The sequence below is a fragment of the Poromitra crassiceps genome, assembly GCF_964638095.1.
Source record: "Poromitra crassiceps genome assembly, chromosome: 7".
In the NCBI taxonomy this organism is placed as follows: Eukaryota; Metazoa; Chordata; class Actinopteri; order Beryciformes; family Melamphaidae; genus Poromitra; species Poromitra crassiceps.
In genome coordinates this window covers 50,319,041-50,333,093 of record NC_139628.1, presented here as the reverse complement: position 1 = coordinate 50,333,093, position 14,053 = coordinate 50,319,041, and the positions used below count along the sequence as shown (strand labels likewise).

Sequence of the window (14,053 nt, the reverse complement as noted above, 5' to 3'; positions counted from 1 at the left end):
TGTGCATTTCATACAAAGATAATCTATCAAAGTCCCTTAGTTAGGCGCACATGCACACACACACACACACACACACACACACACACACACACACACACACACACACACACACGCTCACACACACACACACACACACACACACACACACACACACACACACACACACACACACACACACACACACACACACTCTCTCTCTCTCACACACACACACACACACACACACACACACACATACTGTAGATACTGTAACACACACACACACACACACACACACACACACACACACACAGTACAGCCATTGTATAATGGACAAGGGATATAAAAGCCTATCATCACAACATTCATGACACACCCTGAGTCTTTGAATAGAGAGAGAACTGGACGGACAAACCTGTCTTTATTTGTCACGGAACAACCCACAACACACACATGCGGGCGGCCACACACACACACACACACACACACACACACTCATGCCGACGGTGGCCGGTGAACTCTGCATTTATCCCATCCAGGCTTGTCCTTCCTCCGGGGGGCAGCCAAGAGCAGTGTACAGCGCCCGGGAACCATCTTGAAACGTTGACGTCACTGGTCAGATGACGACCTTCTGCGTGTTTTTAGTGGGGGTCTATACCGATACCGGAACCCCAGGGGAGCACGGGGAGAACATGCAAACTCCACACAGAAAGGCCCTTTTGACGAGATAGCCCACCTGGGCCGTATAGGCCATCGGAATGGGGACACACCCTCAGCACCCACAGCACCCCAGGTGGGAATCGAACCCAGGACCTTCTAGCTGCGAGGCGACAGCACTCACTCAGAATCGTCTATGAAAGAAAGAAGAAAGAAAGAGGTCTACTACAGACACACTGACTGCATGTCAGGAATGTGGCATGTCAGCTTTTTAGACAGCATTTCAAATTCTCTCCGGTTTAATGCACTAGATGGCGACAAAACACTTTAGATCAGGGGTTTTCAAAGTCTGAGACTCTGGGCCTCCCCTCAGACAAGGCTTGGAAAAATGCGACGAGCAAACTTGTACTAAATTACATCTGGCCGGTGCACGGCAGGGGAAAGGAATCGAGAATCCAACTTCAGGCCGGTGACAGGTGTGGGAATTCAATTCAATTCAATTCAGTTTTATTTATAGTGTAAAATCATCATGAGACATGGTCCAAGAAAGTCGTTGTCGTTTTCTTTCAAGAAGGGAAGAAAACGACAATACAACACAGACAATCCCAACAAATGAACACAGACTATAAATATGCACACTGGATGGGATGAGTCTGGGGGCTGATTGGCTGATGGCAGGCAGGTGAAGGTGGAACCAAGTAACAGGACTAATAGGCTGATGGAAACTGTGCAGGTGCAGGAGGAGGGAACTCGCAAGGCAAGGCAGGAACTACAAGGCCTGCAACCATCACCTCATAAGCACTTCCTGACTGACTGACTGACTGACTGACTGACTGACTGATTTATTTATTTATTTATGTATTTATGTATTGATTGATTGATTGATTGATTTTTTATTGATTTTTTATTTACTTACATTTAACCAGGTAAACTATATATAAGTATATATACATATATTGCCTGGTCAAGCGGCTCTTCCTTCCTCAGTCGTAGAGAATAAACAGGAAGTTAGAAACCGTAAACTGTTGGTGATGCAGACCCAAAATGTCTTCTTTGTCTGCTGTGAAAGTGATTTGACAGAAAATAGAAATTCTGAAGTCTAAAGACAGGAAAGTGGATTTCATTGATCTGTCAAGGAAAAGTAAGTAACACTGATGAACCAGATAATACTTGATTAAAGATAGGATTGCACTTGTTTCTTGCCAGAGAGCCATTTTATTCATCAAAATCACACAAAGGGTTGAAAAATATGAAAGCGTCAACAGAAATGCTTAATGTAGAGACAATCTGGCTTGAGAGACTAACAGGAAGTGTAAACACAATCGGAAGTTCCGATTGTGTTTATACTTCCTGTGACTCATAAACCTAGTCTGACTCATATGAGTCAATCTAGGTTTGACTAGGTGAGTCAGACTGAGCTAGCCTGGGTAAACCCAGCCCCCAGTGACCTGCTCTCAGACAGACCCTGCTCACTAGTCACAAGTAGTGACTGAGAACAGGTCTGAGAGCAGGTCACGTGGGGGCTGGGTTTACCCAGGCTAAGACTGAGCAGGTAAAACAGCTTGCGTTTTGAGTGGGAAGTCGTGACACAATGGGTCAAGTGGGCGGGGCTACATGACGTGAATAACATAACAACACTCAATAATACGGAAACCCCTGTCATGTGGGAATCAGCTGGTCCCAGGTCAGTGAGCTGTTGTGGACGTGCTAGCCACTGATGAGCACCTCAGTGGTCAGAGCTGTCTGGTGGTGGTGACCACTGTGGCAGTCCGGGGGTTGTTCCTCCTCTTCACCTCCCGAGACATCTGGCACCAGAAACACTGGTAACAACAAATCGCCTTCCAGCAGTCATCACAGAACCCACCCTGTGGGAGGGAGGGAGGGAGAGAGAGTAAGTAAGTAAGTAAGTAACTCTTTATTTATATAGCACCTTTTAAAACACAAGGTTACAAAGTGCTTTACACATGGACAAAGTAAACAGTAAAATACAACATAATACAGTACAATGATAAAGAGCAAAAACAAAATGATCAAAGAAAATATTTATAAAAAGGCTTGCCTATAAAGATGAGTTTTTAGAAATTGCTTAAAACAGCCCAAAGATTGAGCAGATCTAACAGATTGGGGGAGTTGATTCCAGAGGGTTGGGGCTAAAACAGAAAAGGCACGGTCACCTTTAGTTCTAAAGTTGGACGATGGAACGGATAAAAGGCCGAGGTTTGAGGAGCGGAGTGGTCGAGAGGTGGAGTAAGGAACAATGAGTTCTGAAATATAATTAGGGGCGAGGTCATGCAGGGCTTTAAAAGTAAACAGGAGGATCTTGAATTGAATTCTGAATTTTACAGGGAGCCAGTGAAGAGATGCAAGGACAGGGGTGATGTGGGACCTACGGTTTGTTCTGGTTAATAACCTGGCAGCTGCATTCTGAACCAGCTGTAACCGGTTCAGGGCAGCTTGACTGAGGCATGAGTAGAGGGAGTTACAGTAGTCTAATCTAGAGAAAATGAAGGTATGAATTAGGCGTTCAAGATCTGAGAGAGATAACATGTGTCTAATTTTGGTAATGTTTCTTAACTGGAGGAAGCAGGACTGGACAAGTTTAGTGACATGATGGTTGAAATTTAAGTGTTGATCGAAGATGACTCCAAGGTTCTTAGCAGTCGGACTGATATTTGGCTGAAGTGGGCCAATAAAAGGATTGACTGTGTTAACAAAGTTATCTGGGCCAATTAAAATGACTTCCGTTTTGTCAGGGTTGAGATGAAGGAAGTTAATGGAGAGGGAGAGAGAGAGAGAGAGAGAGAGAGATATTAATGCAACCATTGATGATTTTAGATTCTTTTTAGGGGTGCTCAAGCACACCTAAATTTAATCTCAGCACCCCTAAATAATAATAATAATAATAATAATAATAATAATAATAATAATAATAATAATAATAATAATAATACTAATACTAATACTAATACTAATAATAATAATGATAATAATACGAATAATAATGGTAATAATAATAATGGTAATAATAATAATAATAATAATAATTAATAATGATAATAATACGAATAATAAAGGTAATAATACTAATGGTAATAATAATAATAATAATAATAATTAATATAATAATAATAATAATAATAATAATAATAATAATCAAGTGTTGACCTAATTTGAGGTGTAATTATGCAATATGTGTTTATATTGTTTATTAATAATCTTTGCTCTGATTAAAGCAATATGTTGAATTCAACCAATGCTGGCATTGCGAGTGGTTTCTATGGCCAACAAACTGACTTAGGGGACATTCACACCAAAAGCGTTTTTCATTATTCTATGTGTTTTTCATTATTCTATTATTTTTATTATATAAAAAGTGCTTTGGTGTGAACGCCGCCGGCAGCTCCAAAAACACTTTTGGTGTGAATGTCCCCTAACATCAACTCACACCATAAGCGACTTTGAGTGCGTCACGGTATGTTTGTTGATGCCAAAGTTCACAACTCTTCTGAAACTGCTGATCTCACAACGGTCTCACAAGAATATACACAGAATGGTGCAAAAACAACAACTTTGGTCAGCAGAAAAGTATGTCAGAATGCAACACGTCAAGCCTTAAGGCGGATGTCACTTTGGTAGCCAGTTGACTTTGAGCTGAAATTTCTGATACCTACCCATATTATATGGTGTTCCCAATAAAGTCCTCAGTGAGAGCACATATTCAAATTTTCATTTACAAAAAGAGTTTGTGGTGTAAAAACTCATGTTACTTAGTAATTTATTTTATTATAATATTTTACAATAAATAATATAATAATATATAATAATATAATAATAATTATAATTATAGCTGTAAATTAAAAAAGAAAAATATTTAATCATGCCATCCAGTGTCGTGAGGGATTTAACCACTTTTGCAAGGCACTGTACTATGCATTCTGATTAGGGGCTGAGTCCCCCAAGAGGTCTGATCCTAGAATCGCCCCTGAATGCAACAATCAGTTCATGATGAAATACAGACTGAAAAGAGAGTACTGAAAATGAGAAACCATCTTGTGATGGCCACCAGCCGTGACGCTCGTGACTTAGAACAAATGTGGGGCGTTAAGTGATTAGGCCAGCACCTTTGCTCAGATCAGACCTATTTTTGAACTCGGTCTTCATTGTGAAGAACTCAACTGCACACCTGTAAAGTTTTGTGCATCTTGCACAGTTGTGACACTATCGCATTCACAAAATTTGTCCACAGGCCGACACACGCACACACACACACACACACACACACACACACACACACACACACACACACACAGGAACTGTACTGTCTTTGTCATTTGAAAAAATTACAGAAGGCAATAAATATTTCACCATAAAAACATATTAATTGCTGACATCATTGACTTTTCTTACATGCAACAGTGTGTTTAGTGAATATAGCCTATGTATGGTCGGAAACTAAATTGAATAACTACTGCTAAGTAAACCACTACTTCTCAGTTTAGATTACATGGGATTTGTAGTCCCGACCTCTTGCAACCTCTAATCCAATGACATCATCAATGGGCGGGATCAGGTTTGCTAAACCAATGACATTATCAATGGGCCAGATTACAGGTTGAAACTGGATGCCTACTGAACACTCCTCCACTCATGTATATATTGTATATATTGGACGGCACTTGCAATGTTGTGATTGTCTTTTTGTTGTTTTAACTATTTCCTTATCTGAATATTGACATGACGTGATGATATGATGATATTGACATGACATGACATGATGCTGCATAATGACACTAAGACAAATCCCTCATATGTACAGTAATCTTGCATACCGTGGGCCGTGGCAATAAAAGTAATTCTGATTCTGGTGCAAGAGTGCCAGGAGGGATTTGTGGGATTTGTACTTTTACTTGAGTAAATAAGTTGACTCAGCAGCCTATGTAGATTTTCGGTAAACAAATGTTGTCTTACGTCGATGTCGTAGCGCTTTCTCATGGAGACGCTGAGTAGGCAGGTCACTACACAGCAGCTCCAGGCATCACAGAGCGGAAAGCAGCAGCCCCAGCCAAAGTCGCCGGCGGTCTTGCACTGCAGGCAAGGAAGACATAAGAGGCCACAGCAACCTGGAGGGCAGCAGACATGGTAACAATGAATGTTCATGATCACGACATTTTATTTAACCTTTATTTAACCATTTATTCCCATTGAGATACAAAGACCTCTTTTCAAGGGAAACCTGCCCTGGTCAAGATAGCAGCATAAAAGAAATAAAGTTACAACATTAAAACAGGCAAACACCAAGGCACAAACATGCAATAAAACAGGCAAAAGCAGTTACAACGTTCATAAGAAACATGTGCAAATACGAAAAGAATCTACTTCTATGACCTTCATTAGATTTTTGAAAGTTCCAAGTGGAACAAGTTCCTTCAGTTTGAGGTTGCTCTGAAGTGAGTTGCAAGCTGTAGGGGCAGAATACATAAAAGCATGTTTGCCACGATCCGTAGAATTTTGGGGACATTTAGCTGGTAGTAATCGGTTGAGCGTAAGCGATAACTACTGTGGGCTCTAGAAATATAGCCACAGATGTACGATGGAATTAATCCAAGGATGGATTTATAGATAAACATGTACCAATGGGTGAGCTTACGTGCGGCCAGAGACGGCCACTCAACCCTGGCATATAGGGTGCAGTGGTGAGTGAGGACAAACCTCAGAGCACCATGATACACAGTGTCCAGAGAATGGAGACAATAGACAGGAGCATGCATATACAACAGATCACCATAGTCAAGCACAGGGAGAAAGGTGGCTGCAACCAATTTCTTCCTGGCAACGAAAGAAAAGCATGACCTGTTTCGAAAGAACCCAGCTTCAGTTTCAACTTTTTCACAAGACTTTCAATGTGGAGTCTGAAAGATAAATGATCATCAATTAAAATGCCCAAATACTTATAAGATGACACAAATTCGATCTGCGTGCCCTGCAGAGACAACATGTTGGGAGGAGGATCTGTGGTCTTTCTGCCATTTGAAAACAACATACATTTAGTTTTTGCTGCATTTAGGACATGCAAGCTTTAAATCAATTAGTTGAGACTCAACGACATTAAAAGAAGTCTGCAAATAGCCAAGGGCATGAGTGAGAGTGGATCCACAGCAATAGATTACAGTGTCATCTGCATAAAAATGGAACTTAGCATTGGGAACAAAAATGGTGAACAAAATTGGACCCAGGACCGAGCCCTGGGGTACGCCAGATGATACATTTAAAATGCTGGAGGAGCTGCCTTCAAAGCGTACACACTGACAGGTAATTCACAAACCAGCCAGCTGCTTGCTCAGACAATCCAATATTAAGCAATCGTTTTCTCAATATGACATGGTCGGTCCACTGTGTCAAAGGCCTTGGAAAGATCAACAAAAAGTGGTGCACAGTATTTTTTCTGATCCAGTGACCCTATTATATCATTTGTTACTTTTAGGGAGGCTGTAATAGTGCTGTGTTTTTTCCTAAAGCCAGATTGATATGAGGAAAGAGTATGTGTAGTGTGCAGGAAATCCTTTAACTGGTCATTGACTAATCTTTCAAGGACCTTTGACAAGACGCACAAATTTGAAATGGGGCTATAGTTATTAAGGGAGGTAGGGTCCCCCCCTTTTAGTAGGGGGAGGACATATATAGACAGACTTCCAGATTTTAGGGATACAATTACCTGTAAGAGTGAGGTTAAAAATACATTGGAGTAGATCGGTTAGGGTGTGACTTTTCTTTATATGGTTAATTTTTATGACTTGAAAAGAAAGAAAGAAAGAAAGAAAGAAAGAAAGAAAGAAAGAAAGAAAGAAAGAAAGAAAGAAAGAAAGTGGCAGAGCCGGTGCTCAAAATTGTAAACTGCACTACACCCTCCCAACCATTGAGCACCGAACCAATTAATCCGCCGCTGTGGAGCACCTAAAAACTTTGACACTGACTTGTGAAAAAGGGCTCGGTATTGGAAAGTATGCACTATTTGGGAATGCCAGGGCACCCACATCTTGGATAACAACATTGCCTCTGAGGTGGGTACAGTTTTATTGTGATTGATAACGTCTATATCGCGTGCAGCCATTTAGTCGGCGTTGCAGTGGATATAGGGGCCGCGCATCTGAGACTCAGAAGGATGAATGACTGATGAGTTGAGGCTAATCATGGGGCCAACTAAGAACTGATTATCTTTCCCACACTAGCCCAATGGTCGTGGCCAATCACAAGAAGGCATTTAACTTCCAAACGGATTCACATAACACCACAAAACCTCATAGAAAGCCTGCTCATGGGCCAAGGAAGGACTGATTATCTTTACACGCCCACCAAAAGGCACAAAAAGGCAAGTTTGCACCACAAAACGGTTGGCAGAGGTATGCACTCTACCGAGTGTCCTCTAGTTCTTTAGGCTACATGGTTCCTCTTTATAACTTGAGACCAAGAAAGAAAGAAAGAAAGAAAGAAAGAAAGAAAGAAAGAAAGAAAGAAAGAAAGAAAGAAAGAAAGAAAGAAAGACACTTATCTACAGACTACTGTTCACACAGTTATGAGCAGCACAGTCTGTCATTAAAGTCTGTCATTAAAGTGTGACCGATGAAAGACACAAAATGCTGATACGTCAGAGTGTTGCAGGTTGATTTATTTAACGTACTAAATTTGTGGGATTTCATTTTGTTGAATGCTATTTTATTGCAATATCTTATGTCTTCTATAACCTCTATGGGTGCGTTTGTAGTAAGTCCAATAGATGCTCTATACACTTAAATGAGAGCGCGTGGCTGGGGGGCAGAGTGTGAGGAATTAACGAATGGGTCATACGTTTCAGAAATGCAGGCTACTAGCTAGCAGTTACCTAACTGTTATGAGAGGGTAGTGCCATGTGCCCTGTGTATTCCAGCACTCCCAATTTACTCCAATTTACTGGCTATTTACGAAGCACCTGTAGTCCCGTGGTTAATTTGAACATTCTTTGTCCGTCTCTGTCTGTTTTGCCAAACTTGAACTTGAAGTTGAACTTACAGATCCCAATATCGCTGAAGCAGTCCAACAGACCAGTGCTCCATCTTCCATCTGAGGCGGAGGTGGTCACTGTGGTGACCACCTGGGGCTGCTGGACTATCATCGGGACCGACTGGACTATCATCTGTGGTTGCTGGACTAGCGGCTGCTCCAGCTGCAGAGAAGGAACCGTTTCAGACACAGGAAGTGCTGGATGATACTTAACGCTGATGGAAGGTTACAGGGTGATCCGACCTAAAGCTGTGCTGGTCACAGTGCTGCTGCATTGGTCTCTTTAATGCCTCACTAAAAAGAGCACCTCAGAGACACTCAGTCTCCCTGAGACTGAGTCAGCCGATAGGTTAACTGTGCCTTAGCTACGCCACATGCAATGTGCAAGTTGATTTAGTATAATTCCAGTGTGCAATAACTGCAATTTGACACGTAGCCTACTGTACAATCTACTTTATTCTTTTTTTTCTCCAATTATTTTTATTGAAGGACAAACATGGCAAACATGCACAGACAACATTAATTCTCTCCTTCAGATTTTCTTTTTTGACAGCAGATGCCCCTTCCCTCCTCCCACCCCTACCTTGAAAAACCTGACTTATACAGGTTCAGTGTACATTAAATTCTGATTCAGAACAGCAAAGTAAAGCATATCAATAAGTCACAACAGCAAAATGTATGCATACATATATACACACCTTAGCAAAGGATAAGAAAAATAAAGAAAAATAAAATAAAAGGGGGAAAAGACCTAGCCATAATAATACTAAGAAAATCCTAGCACTATGTTATTTTCTCATTCCGGGGGGAGTGTTTGAAGGCCAATAAAGTAGTCTATCAGGCATTGCGATTTCTCATAGAAACGGGCTACGGAGCCCCTGAGAGTGAACTTAATTTTTTCAAGCTTAAGAAAAAAGACAGGTCTCTAAGCCAAATGGTGGATGCTGGAGGCTTAGGGGACTTCCAGTCTAACAGTATTCTGCGACGAGCCAGTAGTGATGCATAGGCCACAATATCAGCTTGTTTAACAGTTAGAGTAGTGTGGTCTTCTGGAGCCCCAAATAGTGAGATGAAGGTACAGGGTTGCAAATTCTTTCCTAAAATGTCTGACATGGTTCTAAAAACAGAGGTCCAAAAATGACTTAGATTGGGACAGAAATAAAACATATGAGACAAGTCTGCAGGAGTGTTGTTGCAGCGGTCACATCTGTTGTCAACATTCGGGTATATCTCGGCCAGCCTGGCCTTGCTAAAGTGGGTACGGTGCAGGACCTTAAACTGTATAAGCCCGAGGCGTGCACATGATGTTGATGAATGTATCCTATCAACAGCTGCATCCCAAAACTCATCTGTAAGTTAGGGTGACCAGACGTCCCTGATTTTCGGGGACAGTCCCCGATGTCGGTGCTCTGTCCCCGGCTGGAGCTGTCCCCGAAAATGTCCCCGATTTTGGTCACAAAGTCAAATAATAATACTGGCAAGAAACTCGATAACAGAGCATTTGCGGCACCACAAAAGCCTGTCGTTGTGCATGTTGTGCAAAGTGCTGCCTGTGTGTGACAGAGTAGATCACAGAGTAGATGTTCTCCCTCTGCCCGTGCCGTGGTTTTCCCAGGACCCAGCCGCCCGCAACTGAAGCAACCCCAGAGGTGACGAACGAGAGGCAGCATCTGCTTGCTGCTTTTGCTACCGTCCTTGTTTACCGGACCCCATTCAGCGCGTTATCCATCCCAGTTGTTTTGAATAATTAAAAGTACAGTAAAACTACCTAAGTGCAGTAACTAACTCAAAACGTTTTTGCAGAGAAGTCAGTAACGTTTGTATGTACACCAAACTCCATTGAAAAAAATGTAAATTTTTAACATGATTGGCAATGGATCATTGTTGTCTAGTCATTAGCCTACTCCCTAAATTGGCCTTCAGTCATCAAAACTTTGATAACCCCTGGTTTAAATTAACACAATTATGGTCATATTTATCTCTAGATTACAATTTTAATCATTAAAATTGCCTTTTAGTATTAACATGATTTTTTTTAATTATTTTGTCAGCATTTAATATTAAATTAGCAGTTAATATGGTCATGTGGCCATTGAATACTTGAAACTGTTGAGCGACACCCTAAACTCAAGGAAAGTGTTTACTGAGGTAATAAACCACCACTGTAATGTTTTTGTTTTGTGTAAATAAATGATCCACCAGTTGGTGAGGTTAAAGAGAGAAGTTGTCCCTCTCTATGTTCCTGCCACTCTACACAATACACCAGTATTTCCCATGAATTACCTAGGCCGTCTAATTTGTGGTAGAATGTGCCAGATAACTAGTAACCATTGTAAACTGCTTCCTTTTCAATTGTTTCCAAATCACAAAGTTCTTCATAGATCTAGCCTCTTACTTTTGCTCTCAAAGTGCACCAGATTGATGCATTTTTCTGTAAAATGTACACAATTTTCTAAAAGTCGGGGGGGCACAGCCCCCCCTGGGCCCCCCTAGCGGACCACAAAATGTCCCCGATTTTCATTTGAGAAATCTGGTCAACTTACTGTAAGTTGGCCTTGCTGCTGGTACTCGACGGCCATCTCTGCCCAGGTAGAGGTCAAGGGAGAACAGTGAGGACCACAGAGAGGGAGAGAAGGAGCTGTTTCAGACACAGGAACGATGATCAAAGGTTACAGACTGATCTAAAGCTGTGCTGGCTACACTGCTGCTGTTGTAACCTGCTTTCTGGTTCAGTTAGGGGCTGTTCAAGCAGGATGTGTGTGTTTAAGAAACCAGTGCCTTTCTGCAATTCATTCTCTATGGTAAGGATGCACTAGGAGCGCTCCTCTTTCAAGGAGCGCACCTTGGCGGCTAGTATTTTTGGACGGAGCACTCTGGGCATCTCAAGCTGAAAAAAGTTCAACATTTGGAGGAAAAGCGCGCTGCTCGTCAATGTCACTCCTCCTACCCCTTCTCCTGCCAGGAGGATCTTCAACCTCCACTGCTGCCAGAATTTCCAATAATCTGGCTTTCATGTTTACAGTGTGAACAATCAACAACAACAAACAGATGAAACCAGCTGGCTAGTGGCTACCGTCCGTGTGATCGTTGCATCCTGAACCCAACACCTACACAGTAACTCACGCAACAAACTCCAACGAATAATAAAAAAAGCTTCAAAAATTATAGGTACCCCACTCCCATCACTAGACACTCTCTACCATAAACGGACAATCACACGAGCACAAAAAATAGTTTCTGACCCATCTCACTCAGCCAATCACCTCCAACTGTTGCCCTCTGGACAGCGCTACAGATCAATTTCCACCAAAACAACACGATTCAAAAACAGGTTTTTCCCCACTGCCATCAGGTTTCTGAACTCCACTCACCTCTGAAATCTCACTGCATACCTCTCCAGCAATGTTGAATGTTCTGTATTTATGTTGCCATATGTCTGTCTATGTACTGTAATGTCTCATGCTGACACAATATTCATGTGCTTAACAATTGCTGTACCGAAAGCAAATTCTGACGACTTGTTGTGCAGTCCTTAATAAATGAATCTGAAATCTGAATCTGAAGTGTACTGCGTGCGACAATAAATAAACACCTGTTTGATTTTGATACTCTCTAGAGTGCACATAAACAATATTGTGTGCAAAATATATGTAGGCCTATATAATGGAAAAGGATAACATATAAATGGAGCTATGTTTAAAAAAAAATACTTTCATATATGAATATAACTTCAATAATTCATTATGTTTACATAAAACTGTAGCCTATATGACACAATTTTTCTTACCGTTTCTCTTCTGTAAAGATCGATGAAGAAAATAATAATATCCTAATAGTCAGTCAGTCAGTGAAATCATGACCTATAGTTTAAACACTGAAAGCCGTAACAGTGGGGTTTTTGTTCTCTGCCAAAAGGGCGTAACTTCACTTATGCCCCCCACTTTTGACAGCCTTGTGGCTGGAGGATTCTAAACTTAGGTCAGCTCAAAATATAGTTCATGTAATGCTAGCATGGCAGCATGATCACACCATTTTTAGTATCCTATGCTAATTAATATTATATTTAAATGTTAGATTAATGTAAATATGGACGAACTGACTAAATTTCTACACCCACTGGCCAAAATGGGGCGTGGTAATGCACATGACCAATCACAAAATGTCGCCTATCGTCCAAGCTGATTCATGTAACACCACAAAACTTTGTGGAAAAGTAGGTCATGGGCCAATATTATATATTATATACTGTATAAACTGTAGACTGTATAAACAGGTGAGTTATATTAACCCCCCCATACAGTTGTTATGAAACGTGATATTAGCTAAAACACCAAAACTTGATATTATCATTTTTTTTTACCAGGAAATGACTCCCTTTTGACGAGTTGACGAGAAAACATATTAACCATTCAAAATTCAAGTCTGCTCTGCTGGAGTTTCTCCCAATACTTGCATTCACTAGAATAAGCTGTCACATGCAAACAGTAAGCTTAGAAATTAATGAATTGATTGTTTTTGAAAAATGATTTTAAATAAATATTTGGCCTGCAGTAAAAAATGCAGACCTGGGGCCGGATTCACAAATGATTTACATCTCTCACAAATTCACATCTTGTACCCTGTAAATTTACATATTGTACCCCGTACAAGAAGTGAATTTACCCTGTAAGTAGCCTAAAGGTGTGGTGATGTGGTACCCTGTACTGTACTTACAGGGTAAATTCACTTCTTGTACCCCGTACTTACCCTGTAAGTACAGATTTGGTACCCTGTATGATAGAGAAAATTTAAATCAAATTAGCCTTTATTTGGACAATCACTAGTTATTAATATATTCATATACATTTCCATTTTAGTTACATATAGTTATGACACAGACAGACTTCACATTTAGATAACCTGTGTACATACACAGACAGACATATTTAGATGACCTGTGTGTACATACACAGATAGACATATTTGGATAACCTGTGTACATACACAGACAGACGTATTTAGATAACTTGTACCTTACATTTGCAGCTCCTCTCTATCGCACACTGTGCCCTGTCACCATGCCACGGTGCCCTCTACAGGGCCAGAATAACAGATAGGTTGAGTCTATAGAGTAGCCTTCAAGTGTGCGTCAAGAGAGATGTCATCTGATGTGTGTCCTATAAGTATCTTTGACTTTCTGTTTAATGTATGTCAGCCTGTGTATCCATCCGTGAATATACAAGAGTGCATCTCTTGGCCAAGATCTATGTTAAATACATCATATCAGACGACTTCTTCTGACTCCTGGCTCCATCATTTAATTTCAACTGGTTTTCTTCAAGTGGTTCACTGTTTACCTTTTGGCTGTGGAATTCCATTCTATAACACTGTACTTACAGGGTAA

General features: G+C 41.0%; 1 protein-coding gene across 2 annotated transcripts; it reads right to left on the bottom strand.

The window, feature by feature from the left end:
• Positions 1–2,139: 2,139 nt before the first annotated feature.
• LOC310780112 (placenta-specific gene 8 protein-like) lies at positions 2,140–12,558 on the bottom strand. 2 transcript variants are annotated; one of them, XM_083640663.1, is made up of 5 exons: positions 12,458–12,558; positions 11,214–11,251; positions 8,680–8,833; positions 5,605–5,756; positions 2,140–2,501 (listed from the first exon to the last, which is right to left on the bottom strand). In XM_083640663.1, the coding sequence occupies exons 2-5, from the start codon at positions 11,247–11,249 to the stop codon at positions 2,370–2,372; spliced, it is 474 nt and encodes a 157-aa protein (XP_083496789.1). In that variant the 5' UTR covers positions 11,250–11,251; positions 12,458–12,558; the 3' UTR covers positions 2,140–2,369. The 2 variants fall into 2 exon arrangements, with proteins under 2 accessions (XP_083496789.1, XP_083496790.1); XM_083640664.1 differs by having other exon boundaries at positions 11,214–11,308; positions 12,458–12,520.
• Between the last annotated feature and the right edge of the window lie 1,495 nt (positions 12,559–14,053).

Coding starts and splice junctions, on each gene's coding strand:
- LOC310780112 (XM_083640663.1), bottom strand. CDS start 11,249: ATGGCCGTCGAGTACCAGCAGCAAGGCCAACTTACA. Junction 8,834..11,213: donor AGCAGCAAGGCCAACTTACA/GTAAGTTGACCA, acceptor CCTTCTCTGCAG/CTGGAGCAGCCGCTAGTCCA. Junction 2,502..5,604: donor GAAAGCGCTACGACATCGAC/GTAAGACAACAT, acceptor TCCCTCCCACAG/GGTGGGTTCTGTGATGACTG.